The following is an 18,364-nucleotide window of genomic DNA, read 5'->3' as shown; positions in this document are numbered from 1 at the left end:
AAAACCCTAGTAGTCAATAAACTAATTAATAGCCAAATAAAAAACAAGCCGCCTCGAATATAACGAAAAGCCCTTCCTCCCGCCTCGGTATCATCGGCAATCTCTTTTTATTGTGCTTACAGCTATAGATCGGAGCGACAGCGAGAACGAGCCAACCGACCGTCTACAACCTGATTTGAGGTAAGAATTAAGGCTTGCCTAGTTCGTCCTATTTCATTACTTGTTTACTACTCCAATCTAAAATGTGGGTCTATTTAAGTTGTATAAGTTTTTTTAGTTGTTAGACTGTAGATTATAGCTCAAACTCGTAAAATATTTGAATGACCTGGTTTTATTTTTCATCTTTATCTTCGTGTTTTGATGAACCGGTTTGATCGCTGGCGATTTGAGTGTTTTGAGCTCTCGGATTTTTTATTTCTTTTGCGAATTTGACTCAGTCGATAGTGTTAATGTAATACACCTTACTCTGATGAAACCTAGTTTATCCTTTCACAGAAATAAAAAGGAAAAAATGTATTACTTTTAGATGATTAGAGATCAGCTCGTTAACTGTTTAATTCTGCAATTTCTCAAAAATAGCGAAGTTCTTAAAATTTGTTATAAGGTATTTTCTCGGATTATTAAGAATCTGCTGGTGCAAATGTCAAATTTTGTCAAACAGAGTCGGATCTTTTAACTAGCGGAATGGTTCTCAAGATCAGTTTACTTCAGTGAGAAACTCTCAAACTTCTAGTTATTGTTAAAAGTTAGCTGGGAAAAAAATAAGCCTAAATTTTGAAAGCTGAAATACTTCCTAGTATTTAATAGTGTACATGTTACATGAATAATTTGATTTGATTGGCAGACAAAATATCACTTTGTTGTTCTTGTCAGATACATCTGAGTTAATTTTTTCTAATTCTTGACACTTCCTCATTAAATCTGCTACTCAACTTGACTTTCTTCTCATCTCTCTCTCCCTTTCTCACCATATAATAGAAATGGGGGCATCAGCAACAGTTAGTATGCAAATTGCGGCTGCACGGCCTTGTATCTCTTCTTCAACTAGGGTTTCTACCACTAAAATGGTGTCACATGTCAAAGCCAGCTTTTGTGGCTCATACCATGCCCTTTCCTCCGCAAAACATCTCTCTTTGAGCAGTCCTGTAACAAGGAGCACTGGAAAACTCATCACAAGGGCAATGTCACAAGATACTGCTAGTAGCGGCTCATATGGATTGCCAATTGACTTAAGAGGTATTACAGTTCCGCGCTTAGAAATATCGTACATTTGGTGAATGAGTACTCTTGTGGGGTCCCAGGAACCGTAGGTACTTCAATGTTACTGATCGGAGTTAAAAATGTGATTATATGATGAATAGCCCCAAATATAATTATGTTTGTACTTTGTACATAATTTTTTTTTAATTTTTTTTTATAATAATAGGGAAAAGGGCATTCATAGCTGGAGTAGCAGATGACAATGGGTATGGATGGGCTATTGCAAAGGCACTTGCAGCCGCTGGTGCAGAAATTCTTGTTGGAACTTGGGTTCCTGTAAGTCCACTGTTGATCCCTAATTCATTTTTTAATAATCAATTTGATTATCTTTTTTTTTCTTGTCCGGAGTGGTTATGATATGACCTTACACTGTGCCATACAAGCTTCTGCTGCTGGACAATTTCTCCTCTCTTTTCAATTATAAACTTCCATTATTTATTTGTTTGTTTTAATGACTGAGCAATGCAGTAAAAAGTGATTTAACATTTCAGATTTATTTTTCCATATTTTTATTGAATAATTGTTTCTTCTCCATTCTTCTTGGCAGGCACTGAATATATTTGAGACAAGCCTGAGGCGTGGCAAGTTTGACGAATCAAGAAAGTAGGGTTTTAAGTTTTTGTTGTACCTTCTAATAGTCCTTGATTCTTTTGTTCACCTAGATTGAAATATCTTGCATGCTCTAGCAAAATGAAGAAATTCCTGCATTCTACCAATTGATGAAATTTGTACTAAACTTCTTAAAATTTCTCTTCCTTGAATGTATGGGAGAAGGGAGGGATAGCTTTCTGAAGGAAAATGGTATAGATATATGGAGAGTTTTCTCATCCCCATTGTTGTTGGATTATAATGGGCATTTTTTCATTTTCAAATAATAAGGGATGTTTCCAAGTTTTACAGAGTTGCACAAGAAGTCATCCATTTAAGCAAACCACATAATATTCTTTGTCGAAACCAAGGATGGTAGTGTGGGTCTCAGTATCGTTGTGGTGATTACATACTGTGTTACAATTATAAGGAGTGTGCTATCTTATAGTGTCATTGATGGGCCCTGATTAACAAAAGCCCATGGTGCCGGCCCATCAGTGATTGTGTAACAGAGTATGCCCTGAGAAATTGTACAGAGAATCTTGACTTGAGCCTTTTAAGATCAATACATGTATTGGCTGAAGTTCTTATAGGATACTACCAAATCGTGGTTTGTTTATTTTTTTTGTCCTGTTTTTGTTGCTCTTCTATTGTTCAATAACTTAATTAAACGGAACATAAATGGAAACAAAATGACATCATACCTTTATGTAACTTGTTTGCCAAATTACTGACAATTTCTGACAACAATTTTATATATTTATGGTATGTAGGTTGCCTAATGGATCTCTTATGGAAATTTCTAAAATTTATCCACTAGATGCTGTTTTTGACTCCCCTGAGGATGTCCCGGAAGATGTATGCTCCTATTTTTCATATCTGTTATTGTAACAAGTAATACAATTGACCTCATAGAGCATATCACTTAGTCCTCAAAGCTTGTTTTATTAATTGAAAATCATGTTTAGTTATCTTTGTGAAACTCACACTAGTATTATATATTCATTCCCCTGAAAAGTCAGAATACCAAGGGCACCTCCAGAAAACATTAAAATGTAATTTACATCCTATAGAATATGCAACTGTCCTTTGTACCTATTCCTTCTTATTTTTCTTAGAGAGAAGCCTCCAGCTATTATACTCTTGCTGCTGCAGTTGCTGCTGCTATTGTTTTACAGTTGTCCTTATAGCAAAAGGGCCTTTGGTATTATTTAAGAAAAAAAAAACATTAAATGATCTTTTCTTCTCTTTGATTTGCAGATCAAGACAAACAAACGCTATGCGGGATCCTCAAATTGGACTGTTAAGGTAATGTGTCATGCTGAAGAGTACAGAATATGTTAGTTAACAGTTGCATGTGTCAGTTTAGGACTAGGTTGGCCTCCTACTCTGCCCACTTCTCCCTTTTTTGGCACTCAATCCCAACAAAAAGAACCTACTAAAGGGATAGTGAAATTGGTACAAAATGCTAGTGGGTACTCTAGTACAACTGTTTGTTTTATTTCTTATCACTTGTTTATTACTATTGCTATTCCATTAATATTCTCTGTAAAAATAGGAAACGGCTGAGGTTGTAAAGAATGACTTTGGCACAATTGACATACTTGTGCATTCTCTTGCCAATGGCCCTGAGGTACAATTTTAATTTGAAACACCCCCCCTCCACAAACAAACACACACCAAGCAAGAAAAATATATATCATTAAAGAAATTAGAAATTGTTTGGAGTTCCTTTTCTTTTTGTGGTACTCTTTTTTTTCTATGTCATTATTGACTTTTGGATAAAAGGTATCAAGGCCTTTGTTGGAGACAACAAGGAAGGGGTATCTTGCGGCAATCTCAGCTTCAAGTTACTCATTTGTGTCTCTGTTACAACACTTCCTTCCAATAATGAATCCCGGTATAGTGCTTTTTTTTCAAGCTACTCATTTGGTAGGTTCTTTTGAGTTACTAGCTAAGAGCCTTCATTGCTTTGCGGATGCATTTTTTTTTTATATAGTTCTTTTTAATTATAGTGCATATTGGTATCTGCTAAATTTGTTTGCAAATTCATTGAAAGTCTGAGACAAAAATTATAGAAGAATGTTACTTGCAGTTATCCTTACCGAAAAAGAACATATAATTTAGCAACTTCATTTGCCTCGGGGTGGCAAAAGTTGAAAAGTTAATTTTTTTTGATAAGTTCATTTGATACGGAAGGTCAGAGGTCCCGTCTGGAGACCGATCACGAATCCTACAATGAAATTTAGAATCTAGTTTTAAGTTTTTATATGTGGTTTCTCGTGCTTATTAATTGAAGTACATTATCTTGAGCTGGGGTTGAATCATTAGGCTGAGTAATACAATCTCTCTTGCTCCTTGTCTATTTGATAACACGAGGGCAATGACTGGACTGAGATCACTGAGGAAAACTAATATCTTTTATTCACGCGGTGATACCTAAGTGTCAATAGAGATTTATATCATCATCCAATCGAGCAAAAAGTAATGGTCTATTTGTGCTTATGCAGGGGGAGCCACACTGTCTCTAACCTATATTGCTTCTGAAAGGACAATTCCGGGGTAAGCAAATATTAGGTTGATTGTATCATTTGTTGAGGTGTTATTGTAATAATGTCTTCTTCGCTAATTTCCTTAGATATGGGGGTGGCATGAGCTCAGCAAAAGCAGCCCTTGAGAGTGACACTCGAGTTAGTTCTTTTCACGCGTGGACTTTTTTATTGATTAGTATTTTCAGGTCAAAAGACTAGGAGTAGCCAACTCGCAGACTTTGGGCATTCAAAAATTCAAATATCGAAAGGGCCCACCTGAAATTTCTTTCCCTTTCTTTTCAATAAAATGAAGCCGATAAATATTGAACTAAAATCTGAAATTCTGATATATGCATGGTTTCTGGAACTCATTAGATCTATTTGGAAGTAAATTTTTGCAAAACATGGAAGTTCAGGGGGGCTAATTGTGACAATTGGGACCCATAACTCCAGTCACCACTCTTATGCAATCAGCATTCAATGTTTGAGCTATGAACTGCAAAAAGAGGAATTAAAATCTATTAAGAGGTGAATTACTCAAAAAGGTGAAACTAGGTTTCTGCTGAACTTAGTTCACCTTTTGTGGTCAATAGCTCATTTTTAGACTGAAATTTGTTAACCATTTGAACATTGAATGAATGTACAAGAGTGTTGATTGCTGCAAGTTATTCTGTTGTAGTTAATCTGATTTCTATTTTTTAACTTTTCTTATGGACTTAGGTTCTAGCATTCGAGGCTGGTAGAAAAGCAAGTATTAGAGTCAACACCATATCTGCAGGTATTATCTTTGTACTATCTCTAATAATTTTCTCTCTTTTCTTATATTGCTTTTTTTTTTTTAGTTAAATGGGTTAATGAATATTGATGTTAATCAAGGCAAATATTGAGTTACATTTGAGCCTTAATCTCGAAGGAGATCTGATTGAAGATGCAGAGTTGGGGTTCAGTTTATTTCAAATGATCATTTGTGGGAATCAGTGTTTGTATCGTGCTGTCAGGCGATAAGCCAGCAAAATTGAACATCTTAAACATATTTAATGCATCAACTGATTAAGCGTGTATAGTATGGAAGATTTGACATATTCTTTTATTTAATATAATGTAAACCCCAGATTAATTTTACAAACTTTCTTTGTTTATATGTTCCTTGTATTCATTTAATTAATGACCAATCCCGTGACAAATGCATTGATGTAGTGCATTAGAGCCTTACAAACAAGTTTTTTGTGTGGTTTAGTTACGAGTTATATGAAAGTATGTGCCATATTCTTTTGCCACTTGTAATTAACAATGAAAAACACATTTATGAAATTTAGGTCCGCTTGGAAGCAGAGCAGCAAAGGCTATTGGTTTCATTGAGAAAATGATTGATTACTCCTATGCTAATGCACCTATACAGAAGGAGCTCTCTGCTGGTTTGCCTCTCTCTCTCTCTCTCTCTCTCTCTCTGAAAAATTTGGTAGTGTCTGCCAAGCTTGCTCTATCTTTTTGAAAAACTTGACAGTCGCTGCTAAGGTTGCTCTCTCTCTTTCTCTCTCTACACCCGCACATGTGTGAGCCCTTAAAACACATTTTATGCAGTTTCTTCGTTAATAATTATTATTGGAACTTGGCATTAGTATGGTAGTGGCACATGTGGGGGTAATAAACATAGACCTTTCTTATACAGTACCTTTGCAAAACCTTAATATATCATATAGTAGATTCTGTCTTTGTCTAGCCTTTTTCCATTCAATATTTTGGTTATCCCAAGTCCCAAGACCATTATGCTACTACACCATCCCATTAGTCTTTGTTGGTTCTTGACACCAAAATGTGGTACCAAAATTTCAGCTTCTTGCCAATGTTGTCTGGTAATATTTCATTCTTTACTAACTTAACTGTGAGCTTTCTCCCACTGAATCATCTTTTTAATTTTGTGACTGCTCAGATGAAGTAGGGAATGCAGCGGCATTCTTGGTTTCTCCATTAGCCTCAGCTGTTACCGGCACAGTGGTCTATGTGGATAATGGCCTTCATACCATGGGAATCGCTATTGATAGCCCAACTCTTGCTTAATTAATTATTGCTTTGTTTATTTTCTTTCGGATTTAGAAATGAAGAGGTTTGAACATTTTTAGTGTAGCAGCGGCATCATTTAATAAATAGAGCCCCATTTCGGATTTAGATGTTTTCTGGAGTTTAAATGTACTCGTGAAGGATGTATGAGACTATTTATTTTAATTATATCCTGGAGAGCGAAAGGCTTGTTTCTCACTCTCTTATTCCCGTTTTCTATTTTATTCGTTGGTTTCTGAGGGGATAATTCATGTTTCCTCCGGCAAATAGGAAACATCAGAATTTTTATTTGCCCATCCCTGATTTCTGAAATAATGACATCTATATCCTGGTTTTAAAAGAATGACAAAAATTGACAAGTTCCATGCGTTTTGCCTTATTTGAACGCGTACGTTTGGATGAATTATTTTTGAAAAAAAAGTGGTCATTGTCACTGATTTTCATTAAGATGGTACCAAGTTGGTACCAATCCATCTGAGTTCTTACATCAATTCTCATAGCTAAAATTATTACAAAACAATACTAAGGACTAAGAAATATAGCTATGTAACAACAAAATAGCAACTAAAAACTAAAGGCAGTCATATCCAAAAAATCCAGTTCAAGGATCCTTAAATCAAGTCAGGTCCAACAGATCCTCATCGGTTAGTGTCATCTCCTCTAGGTCCTTAACACCTAAACAACAGTTATTCATATAAGTCCATAGAAAAGGAAAAAAAAAGTCATAAAACCATATATCATGTGGTAGCATCTCACAACAGTTATTCATATAAGTCCATAGAAAACGAAAGAAGTCATAAAACCATATATCATGTGACAGCATCTTAATAGCTGTGGCGATCCGTACGATCCTCTCTAGTCCAAACCATACTACCTCCAGTTTTGTGCATTCACAATTCATCTATCCCCGTATGGGTTCAGACAGGAGATGGTACAATTCCGTTTTAGATATAGTGTTATCACAATTTTTAAAACCCGAAATATCAATATTATATTTTTTTTATTAAAGTTTGGGATAGACGAAATTGTACCATCTCCTATCTATTTGCCCATTTTATCATATCCTGATACCACATTAATGATCTGGTCCCTTTGCCCATTTTATCATATCCTGCATATTATTTTTTTCCTTTTTATCATGTTTTAGACGGGATGATTCGGAGATAAAATCCTTGTCAATGCTTATCGAAGGTAACTGCATCGTCCTTTTGCAATGTAGATAAATGCAGCCTCTGCTTATAAATTTAGCTGTTCTTCGGAAAATGATAGAAAAGAGAGGGAAGGCGATACAGGAATGTAAATGTTCTGTTTTACATTTTGATTGGGAGGTATAAAATGGACAAACTTCTATATAAATTTTTGCTGTTTTGTTTTTCTTCCCTCTTCTGAAGCAAGTAAACATAATTAATCATGTCTGATTAGGGGTGCAAACAGATCGGATACGGATCGGATAGTGGTAAAACAATATCCGTATCCGTTTTTATTTTCCGGATATAGATACGGATCGGATATTAACCGGATACGGATACAAATATCCGTTTTTTATAATAGTGAATAACATAATTTTTTTCATAATTCATATTAAATTATATAATATATATCTGCTATTCGGATACGGATAATTAAAATTCAAAATCATATCCGTATCCGCACAGATATTCGGATATCCGTATTAAATTTTCGGATACGGAGTCGGATACGGTCGAATAATATCCAACCCGTTTGCACCCCTATGTCTGATTATCTCTCCTGTTCACTCTTCCATCCAACTATTCTCCTATGGAGCTAACCTTTACAAAGTTGTTTTTATGGATGAATGCATAAGAATAAAAAGAATAGGCGAATTTGAAGGAACTTAAAATTGACCAGCGCAGGTTTTTGTGGTGAGCTTGAGAACACCCTAGTTCTACTTTCTATCTTGTCTCATATATGGAAAATACTTTTTCATTGAAGTTCAAATATTGTAATATTCTATCTTATCGGCCCTAACATGGTGGGCACTGGGCACGGGAGCAGAAGATTTCTGATGAACATTGATATTCGATGTAAATCGATTGATTTGCATTTAAATTTGTACGGACATATTTAGATACAGCACAAATTTAAACCTCATAAACCTAAATCTCTCGTGAATCAAATAATTTAGAGTGAGTCTATGGTACTATGCAAATCACGGGTTATTACCGTGCTACGGCTTTATATTCGAGTTTTCAAATCCTAACGGTCGATCCGAACCGTTCATCTTGTTCTCTATATTAATATGTGTTTGGAGACCAAATTTTACATTTTTTGAAAAATATTTACTATTTTTTTAGATATTTAGAAAATCACTTGATCTGAAAATTCTGGACCATCCAAAAACAGTGATTTTCAATAAATCTAAAAAAATAGTAAAAAATTTTCAAAAAATGTAAAATTTGGTCTCCAGACACATATTAATATGAAGAACAAGATGAACGGTTCGGATCGACCGTTAGAATTTGAAAACTTAAATATAGAGCCGTAGCACGGTAACAAATCGTAATATGCATAGTACCATAGACTCACTCAATAATTTATATCCAATATCGAGTCCAATGTCTATCGTACCTTTTCTCCTCATTTTAGCTCTGTTAATAGGCTAGGAAAATGAACACAGGCGTTCTCCCGACACTGGTTAATTCGAGCCAGTGAGGCATCCCGCATCCGCCAATGCAAAGTCCTAATTTTGTACTTCCAGTTTCCAAACGAATCGTCTAGCAAGTTGAGGAATCGGTTTAGCCGCAGTAACACGTTTGAAATTCCGAAATAATTCGACAAGATTAAAATATAATGAAGATATAACTTATAATAACTTATTATTATTTGATTCTAGAAGGCGAAATTAAGCAGGACCCGTTAAGAGGCGATTTTCAAAACGCAAGAGGAGTCTCCAATGGCGATTACGAAGGCAGTCCCAGAAGGAGATGGTTGGTTCCAGGTAGTCAACCGCCGGCGATCCAACCCACCACCACTACTGATGCGAGAGCAGCAATGGCGCAGCCGCTGGCCGAAGTCAAAGAATTTTCACCGGAACTGGAGAGGCTACTCTTCTCTCCAAAACAGAGGTAACAAGAACGGTACACAACTTTCTCAGAGGAACAAAAACATTAATTGCGCCCCAACCTATCAAATCAAAACTGCAATTAATCCTATTGTTGCTCTATTTCCGTACTCCAACGCCTCTAGACTTTCTTATCAAATTAATGAACGTCCTCTAAGCATTAATGGCAAGCCATGCTTTGCCAAAGCTACTAAATTCCTAAATTCAGGAGACAGTAACCACACCTTCACCATTAATTCTGCCAACGAAACTCAGAAGGAAGTTACTATGGCGAGAAAGAAAAACACAAATTCAAATCATTCAATGCACATCCCACCTAACAACACCAACACTACCCATATCCATACTCCCCATCCCTCAACAGTCAACATTAACACCACCCCCCCAACCCTTCCAAAACAGAACCCCAACCTACAAACACAACCCAATGTCATTCATACTCACTCATACGCCCATGCAGCAGCCTCCATCCATTACCAACCTATACGACCTCTCAACACCATTCAACGATACCAAAACCCTCCATGGCAACACTTCATGGAGCACGACCCTTGGCAAGCCCCCCTACTGTCAAACCAAACAAAGGAAGCACCATCGGATCCCTTACCTTTGCCACCTAATCCAAACCACCCGAGATGGAGAGGGAGATGTTACAATTGTCTCGAAATTGGACATGACCAAGGCGGTTGCCTAAGTCATGAGAGGTCGTGTGCCAACTGCTGGGGTAAGGGCCACCAAGCAAAGAACTGCCCTAGCCTCAATAGATTTGACCCAATGCGCCCACGAGGCAACTTTGGAGAGGAAGGACTGCCTCCAAATCGGCCGAAAACACTGCACGCTTATATCCCAGAGACCAATCAAATGAAACACGACGCGGTTGAGTTCAATCGAGGCTTAGTAGTAGATGCACGTCTAAGGCCGCACCACACCATTGGAGCTATCCAATCGGTTCTCATGTCAACGTGCAAATCAGAAATACCCTTTCCAGTTACTCACATGGAAGGGCCGCAATATTTACTACTCTTGCCAGAGGGTTCTGACCGGCAGAGATTCATGGAACACCACACGCAACAGCTACAGGAGTTAGGTTATGTTCTATACCCTTGGTCACCTGCCATTAACGGTTATGTAGCCAACCTTAAATTTAAAATATGGATAGAACTCAGGAAACTATCTCCCTTGGCTTGGACTATTGACCACTTGGTGGCCGCAGTAAGCACATTTGGAGTAGTGCTAGATCACTGTTCCATGTCAAAGGTAAGCTCCATCGAGAGAATGTTTGCGGTCGTTGCAGTAACGAACCTTGAAAACATCCCCCACTCAATTCTGATGTGGATACGAGGCATAGAGAGGCCGGTTGGAGTAGTGGTACACAGTTGGATAGAGGAGTCCATTCCTCTAACACCTCCGATCGACACTACACCATCCGAGGAGTTCTTTAAGAAGGTACATGACGAGAATGTACGAGCCATAACAACCTATGTCGATAGACCGACAGGTAATGGACAGATGTCGGTGCAATTCGACACTCTTTTGCTAGTTTGGAAGAAATTAGAACTGGGTGAGGAAAGAGATAGAGTAGAGGAGACATTGAGAACAAGCCCACTATTTGCTAATCACCTTGAGCATATTGAGGCAGAGATTCGCACACAACAAATCAGCCATGGTGGACGGCTAAATTCGCAAGAGGAAAGAGTAAGAAAAGGAAAAGCTAAAGTGGGAGAGACGATTAGGGACAACTCCAGTTCGAGTCAGAATGGAGGGGGCAAGCGCACCAGAATTCAAAGCAGGTCAGAGAACATTTTGCACGCTACAGTGGCTGAACCCCATGCTGGCGTACTCAACAGTACAGCTGCTACGGCCGAAAGTTCAGCTGCTACGGACGAAATAGGAGTAAACCATTCCATAATTCAAATTTCTAATCTGAACCATAACCACTCTATCCATACCAGCATACCAACGGCCTTGAATGAGCCCAATAATTTTAGTCAGGCTGCCCCTCCTATTTATCATACACCAAGTCCACTAGTGGATCGGGCCTTAGGCATCCAACATTTAAACCAAAACCCCAGAAATATAAACCAAATTCACCCAACCACAAACAACCTGAGCCCAACCCAACTTCACCAAAATTTCAGCAATCCACGCCATAGCCCAGCACACTCCTCTAGCAATCCCAATATCATTAAACATATCTACAACCAGGCCTCAATTATTTTACAGAACCATTCGCCACTTAACCAACTAAACCTAGACCTATTGGCTACAGACCCAAACCAGCCCCCAGATCCGATATCTCTCCCCACCACCAACAATGGCGAACAAGAAATGGAAGACCTGATTCGGGTCCCTACCACTATCGTGCAGCCACATAACGAAGAGGACCCGTTTGAGTGCGAAAATGGAAGCTATGAAATGCAAGAACTACCACTCTGTCAATCACCGTCAGAGCACTACTCGGCAATCTCGCCATCAAGGGACCCGGGTCTGGATATTCCTGTTGACTCGGTAGTCTCATCACCCTGCCGGGAATATGAAGATGAGGTCAGATGTCATGAAGAGGCAATTAAAAGGCTAGCTGAACTTGATGCAATCGAGAGGCAAGATCAACTAGATGCAATTGAATCAGCTAGAGTTCAAGATGAGGAAGATCAGGAGATTATGGAGCACTGTGCTCAAATTGAAGCCGAATTGGCAGCTGAGAGGATCCGAATGGAGCAAGTACAAGGCCCGATATCTCCGGCGGTAAGGCAGAGTGCGAGATTAATGGGTAAGAGCCCGATTAAAACTTACTCGGTCAAAAGGAAGAAACTTGCAAAGCCATTAGAAGCGGGTGAAGCGTCAGTCAGAGCCAAACTTAAAGACTCCGAAATGATCAGAGCAATTTGGGCAGAAAATCTAGACACGAACCCGATACATGATGATCTTGCAAACCAAATAGATGAATATTGCGGGGTCATGCGCAACAACTTGGATGACTTAATGGACACGGCTGGTGGAGAGCAGGTGGAGCCGAGGGCAACAGTCAATGAAGAAGAAGGACAGAAACAGCTAACTGATGAGGAAGAGGATATGGAAGAGACTCAAGGAGATGAATCAGTTCTGGGCGCAGGCACACTGGAACTAGATAGTGCTGATGAGCTCACTGAGGACGAAGGGGACTCCACTTAGGTTAAGTAGGGAGCTTAAGTATTACAGTAGCTGGGTTAGGTTAATATTGGGTTAGTTTAAATTATTAAACTTTTTGTGTAAGCACCAATCAAAGTGCCTTTTGTGTAACCCTTAATATGAATATGATGAATTTAAATTTCTCTTTAAATGTGCTTAATTGGAATGTGAGGGGCCTTGGAGATAAGAAAAAATGTGAGGTAGTTAAGGATTTGGCAATTGAGGCAAACCCAGATTTAATTTGTTATCAAGAGACTAAATGGAGTGAGTGCTCGATTTTCCGTGTGAGGCAAACATGCCCCGCGAGAATCAGCCGCTTTGCATCATTAGATTCACAAGGATCCAGAGGAGGAATACTGCTCGCGTGGAGCTCTGTATTCCAACTTATGGATACTTACCAAAAAAAATTTTCAATCACTGTTACACTAAAAAGAGATCACTTAACAATAATGTATACAGGGGTATACGGTCCCCAAGGAGATAGAGAAAAAATAGAATTTTTAGAGGAGTTAAATAATTTACGAGAGTTAAATAACTATCCTTGGGTGGTGGCGGGGGATTTTAACATTGTTAGAGAAATCACCGAAACAACAGGAGAACCAAGCAATCTGGGTGTCATGCAGGCATTTAACCAGTTCATAGATGATGCGGGCCTTATTGATGTCCCACTTAGAGGGCGCTCATATACATGGTCAAACAAAAGACCAAACCCAACCTTTTCCCGCCTAGACAGAACCATGATCTCACACCATTGGGAAACCTTTGGTGCCTCATACTCAATGACCGACCTCCCATCAACTACCTCAGACCATGTACCACTGTTGCTCACCGTTAAACCGCATGTACATAGAAAAAAGAGACAGTTCAGATTTGAGAACTTCTGGCTGCGCTACAAGGAAGTGCACCAGATAGTCAATCGAGCGTGGTCTGCTCCGACACATTCGGGACAGTCGCCCGCTTGGAACTTCAGACATAAAACCATTGCCGTGCAGGGTCAACTGACAGCCTGGGCCCAAGAAAAATTCAAAAATAGAGACACAAACCTAAAAAGATCCAAGTGGGTGTTACAACAGCTTGATAGAGTGGAAGAAAAGCGGGACTTAAATTCAGTAGAGTTTCGACTAAGAATTAGGTTACGGGAGCACATATATAGACTGGCGGGAGACCAGGAAGAAAAGTGGAAACAGAGGTCTGGTTCCAACTGGCTAAAATTGGGAGATAAGAATACTAAATATTTTCATGCGGTGGCAAATGGAAGAAAAAACTCTAATGCTATTTCGGGCATTCAGAATGAACAAGGAGTGGTGGTTCCGAGTAGCGAACTTCAGAACCACATCTATCGACACTTCAAGAAGATGATTGGCCGTAGGGGACCACGAGCTAGACCATTTAATTTGACCGAAAGAGTGGGGCCTGGAATGAGTGGGGCACTGAAATCCTTGGATGATAGCATCACAGAACAGGAAATATTGGCCGCCATTAATGACATGCCAAAGGATAAAGCCAGCGGACCGGATGGCCTGCCGATAGAATTCTACAGATCATTCTGGCCAATAATCAAGGTCGACACTATCTCTCTAATTAATTTCATCTTTGAAACAGGGGGGAATGTAAGATGTCTCAATCAGGCCACCATCACACTGATCCCCAAGAAGTCGTCCCCACTAGGAATTACGGATTACAGGCCAATCAGTGTGATCAACACGGTGATCAAAATTGTGACTAAGATCATGGCGAACAGATTACAACCGCACCTACAAGAACTGGTCGACAAAAACCAGACGGCTTTTGTAAAAGGACGTTCCATGATGGAGTCATTCTTGGTGACTAGAGAATTACTGATTTTTTGCTCTAAGCAGAAGCTTCCCGCGGTGCTATACAAAGTGGACTTTGAAAAGGCATTTGATACGGTGGACTGGTGCTTCATGACAAACCTCCTTATAGAAAGGGGATTCCCGCCGAAGTGGCTATCGGCAATTACGTCATTACTTCGCTCCTCCTCGTCATCGGTCAGAGTCAATGGAGTTCAGACCAGGCACATAACCCACATGAGAGGCCTTAGACAGGGAGACCCCCTTTCGCCCATGCTATTCATTCTGATAGCAGACTCCCTGACCAGATTCCTATCCAATGCGCAACCGGCAATGGGGCCACATGTCTTTCTTCGGACACAAGCGATTCAGTTTGCAGATGACACGGTAATTATCTCAGAGGCGCACCCGACTTCGCTAAGGGTTATTAGCCGGATCTTAGCAGTCTATGCAGAGTTATCTGGCCTCAAGATTAATAGGTCCAAAAGTGCATTTATACCAGTAGCCCTACCTGATCACATGGTGCAGGCAGTTACGGGAATACTGGAATCCCGGCCGACGCAGCTACCGGTTAAATACCTAGGGTTGCCGTTGACCATCAGGAAACCGAGAAAGATTCACTTCCAACCAATGTTGCAGGTGGTCAGGAATAGGATAGAGGGATGGAAAGCTAATCTACTATCATATGGAGGGAGAATCACTCTGGTCAAGTCGGTACTTTCTGCCATACCCCTGCACTTCATGCAGGCATTGAGAATGCCAAAGGGAGTAGTCAAGCATATTGATAGAATGAGAAGAAGCTTCTTATGGCGGGGAACTCAAGAGTGTAGGGGTATCAATTGCTTAGCTAATTGGGAGGTAACATGTGCACTAAAATGTAACGGGGGCTTGGGAATACTCAACCTGGATCGCCAGAATGAGGCCCTCTTACTCAAATGGATTTGGTGGCTGCAACACAAACCGGAAGGGCAGTGGGCACAAACTATGGGTCACCTATATGGAATAACGGATGAGGTGAGTATGGCACAGCGGGCGTCAGAATCTTTCTTCTTGAAAGACCTGGCAGCGATGGCGTCGTTCTACACGGATTCAGTCACTGTTCAAACGGGGCAAGCAGCAAGAGTTTGGCGTTGGAGTGCCAATGCCATGTTCACGGTATCATCGGCTTACTTTGAACTTCACAACACGAGGATACAGTCCCCGTATCATCGTGTCTTGTGGAAGCTCAAAGTGCCAATGAAGGTTAGGGTATTCATTTGGCTAATGCTACTCGATAAGATCCTCACACAGGAAAACCTAATTATCAGAGGATGCCAGATAAACATGGGATGCAAGCTGTGCAACAGTCAAAGTGTGGAAACGACGGGACATATCATGTGGTCTTGCCCATTTGCAAGTAGGTTCTGGAGAGGCCTGTGTGCCCAGATCAATATACCGACCCGCATGGAGCAGAACATAGAGGATGCATGGTTGGGAGGACGAATGACACTGCAGGGAAAGGCAAGAAGCAGATGGGATATGGCCTGGGCAGGAGGGTGCTGGACTATGTGGAAGGAGAGGAACAGGAGGACCTTCGCGGGCACAACAAAGACCTTGAGTGTATTAATAGATGAAACCACAACGAATTTACATAATTGGGAGCTTTTCATATAAAATTAAGTGTAAGAGGGGTTTGCTAGACCAGGCAGGGGCATACTGTGTACTCCTGGCAGCAATATTTACTAAATAGATTACTTTGGTGCTAAGTACGAAACTTGTAAATAAACTTTCTTTTCAATAGATTTGTTGCCGACAATTGTCGACAACCTTCAAAAAAAAAAAACTTATTATTATTTTATTGTTCACAAAATATATGAACATATTGATATATAGTTATATGAAATAAATAAAAGATTTTATATATTTTATTAATAATATAAGATAAATGTTACATTATTCATATAATTCTCAACTTCAGAAATAATATGAGGTGTTAAAAAGGAATGATTAGATATAATATAACAGATAATATTCAGGGACTTCTTTACATGAGTAGAACTAGTCAATTGATCAAAATTAGAAGGTTAATAAATTAATTTTAGTGCATTCATTTTTTGAACTTTTTTGACTGCTTGACTTTATACTAAATTAATTCGAATGCTTAAAATTTTCGCATGTAGACGCATCACAAGGTAGACAGATTTCAATAATTCAGATTAGTGTTTGGTAAAAACCCCCACGGGCTCAACCCGGACCGGTCCGCCCGTGCCCGTGCCCGAACCGGACCGTGCCCGTGCCACGGGTATGCACGGGTACACGGGCACAGCTATTAAACGGGCCGGATCCGGTTTTTTGGAAAAAAAACCCGTGCTTACCCGGACCCCCGTACCCATTAATCTGTACCCGTGAGTCCGTGCCTGTGAACCCGTGTACCCGTGCCCCTGCCCGTGAACCCGTGACAGTTTTTTTTTTTTTTTTACCTTTGGTTTAAAATTCAAATTTTAAACCAAAATTCCCCCCATTTCTCCCATCATCCCCTACCCCATTTATTGGTTTTCAAAGAAAAAAAAACAGAAAAAATAGGAAAAAAAAAAACAGGATTGGACTGCCCGGCCCCCCTACCCCGACTGTCCTGCCCTCGAACCTGTGACGGGCAGGGCAGGATTTTTGAAACAAAAAATATGTGATGCCTGGCCTGTTGTACCCGTGTGCCCGTGACGCCCGTGACCGTGTCTACCCGTGCTCGTGCCCGAATTTTTCCCGGACCGTTTATCAAACACTAATTCAGATTCATCATTTGAAATCAATTTGATGAATTTTGGAGTTAAGCTCACCAAATAGTTTGGTGAGCTTAAAGAACACTTGGTTCTACTCTCTTTACATTATGTGTGTTTAGAGTATTAATTATACCCGTTAAGGGTATACCCTACCCTACCCGCCCGTGCCCGAGCCCGGGTATGGGTCGGGTACGGACAAAAAACGGACCGGACCGATTTTTTTGGACAAATACCCGACCATACCCGTACCCGACCTTACCCGTACTCGACTTTACCCTACCCGGGTACCCGTCTACCCTTACCCGTACCCGTACCCTTATACCCGACCCAATAATTCAAACCCTAAATTCAAATTTCCCCCCAAATTCAATTTAATTTCTGTTTTTAAAATTCTGTTTTTTAATTTCTGTTTTTAAAATTCTGTTTTTATTTCTGTTTTTTAATTTCTATTTTTTAATTTCTGTTTTTAAAATTCTGTTTTTATTTCTGTTTTTTAATTTCTATTTTTTAATTTCTGTGTTTTAATTTCTGTGTTTTAATTTCTGTTTTTAAAATTCTGTTTTTAATTTCTGTTTTGTAATTTCTGTTTTGTAATTTCTATTTTGTAATTTCTGTTTTGTAATTTCTCTTTTTAAAATTCTGTTTTAATTTCTTTTTTTAATTTCTGTTTTTTAATTTCTGTTTTTTAATTTATATTTTATTGTTTTAAAGTAAAAAAAAAAAAAAGGAAAAAAAAAGGAAAACAAAAAAACCAGAAAAAAACAGCAAAAAAAAAAAAAATACCCGTACCCGGACCGCCCTACCCGTCAAGGGTACACGGGTACGGGTATAGAACGGGTAGGGTATGGTTTTTGAAAAAAATACCCGACATACCCGACATACCCGTATCCGAGACATACCCGTACCCGTGTCCGGGTATACCCGGGGTACCCGTACCCGCCGGACCATTAATACACTAGTGTGTTTAGCGAGAAATTCTTTTACGACTGAATCCGGCACTCGATACGGTACACAGAGAAAGTGCACAGAGTTTCGAAATCTTCGTCCTTCCAACTTCGGAAGTCTCATCAGGTCGTATCGCATCCACGTGTCCAATAGCCGCTCTCCCTC

General features: G+C 39.5%; 1 protein-coding gene across 1 annotated transcript; it reads left to right on the top strand.

The window, feature by feature from the left end:
* On the top strand, nt 1–6,622 carry MOD1 (NAD(P)-binding Rossmann-fold superfamily protein). Its single transcript, XM_078314577.1, has 13 exons — nt 1–180; nt 979–1,236; nt 1,427–1,536; nt 1,808–1,863; nt 2,622–2,706; nt 3,109–3,156; nt 3,407–3,481; nt 3,637–3,748; nt 4,359–4,410; nt 4,487–4,538; nt 5,100–5,157; nt 5,696–5,794; nt 6,310–6,622. The coding sequence occupies exons 2-13, from the start codon at nt 981–983 to the stop codon at nt 6,435–6,437; spliced, it is 1,131 nt and encodes a 376-aa protein (XP_078170703.1). The 5' UTR covers nt 1–180; nt 979–980; the 3' UTR covers nt 6,438–6,622.
* Nucleotides 6,623–18,364: the final 11,742 nt, after the last annotated feature.

This window comes from Carex rostrata, chromosome 14, assembly GCF_964058835.1.
Source record: "Carex rostrata chromosome 14, lpCarRost1.2, whole genome shotgun sequence".
Lineage (NCBI taxonomy): Eukaryota > Viridiplantae > Streptophyta > Magnoliopsida > Poales > Cyperaceae > Carex > Carex rostrata.
This window is presented reverse-complemented; position numbering and strand designations above follow the sequence as displayed.

What these genes read in the sequence shown, in the direction of transcription:
- MOD1 (XM_078314577.1), top strand. Translation starts at nt 981, where the DNA reads ATGGGGGCATCAGCAACAGTTAGTATGCAAATTGCGGCTGCACGGCCT. An exon ending in CTGAGGATGTCCCGGAAGAT is followed by an intron (nt 2,707 to 3,108) that starts GTATGCTCCTAT and finishes TTTGATTTGCAG; the next exon opens with ATCAAGACAAACAAACGCTA. An exon ending in CTCTTGCCAATGGCCCTGAG is followed by an intron (nt 3,482 to 3,636) that starts GTACAATTTTAA and finishes TTTGGATAAAAG; the next exon opens with GTATCAAGGCCTTTGTTGGA.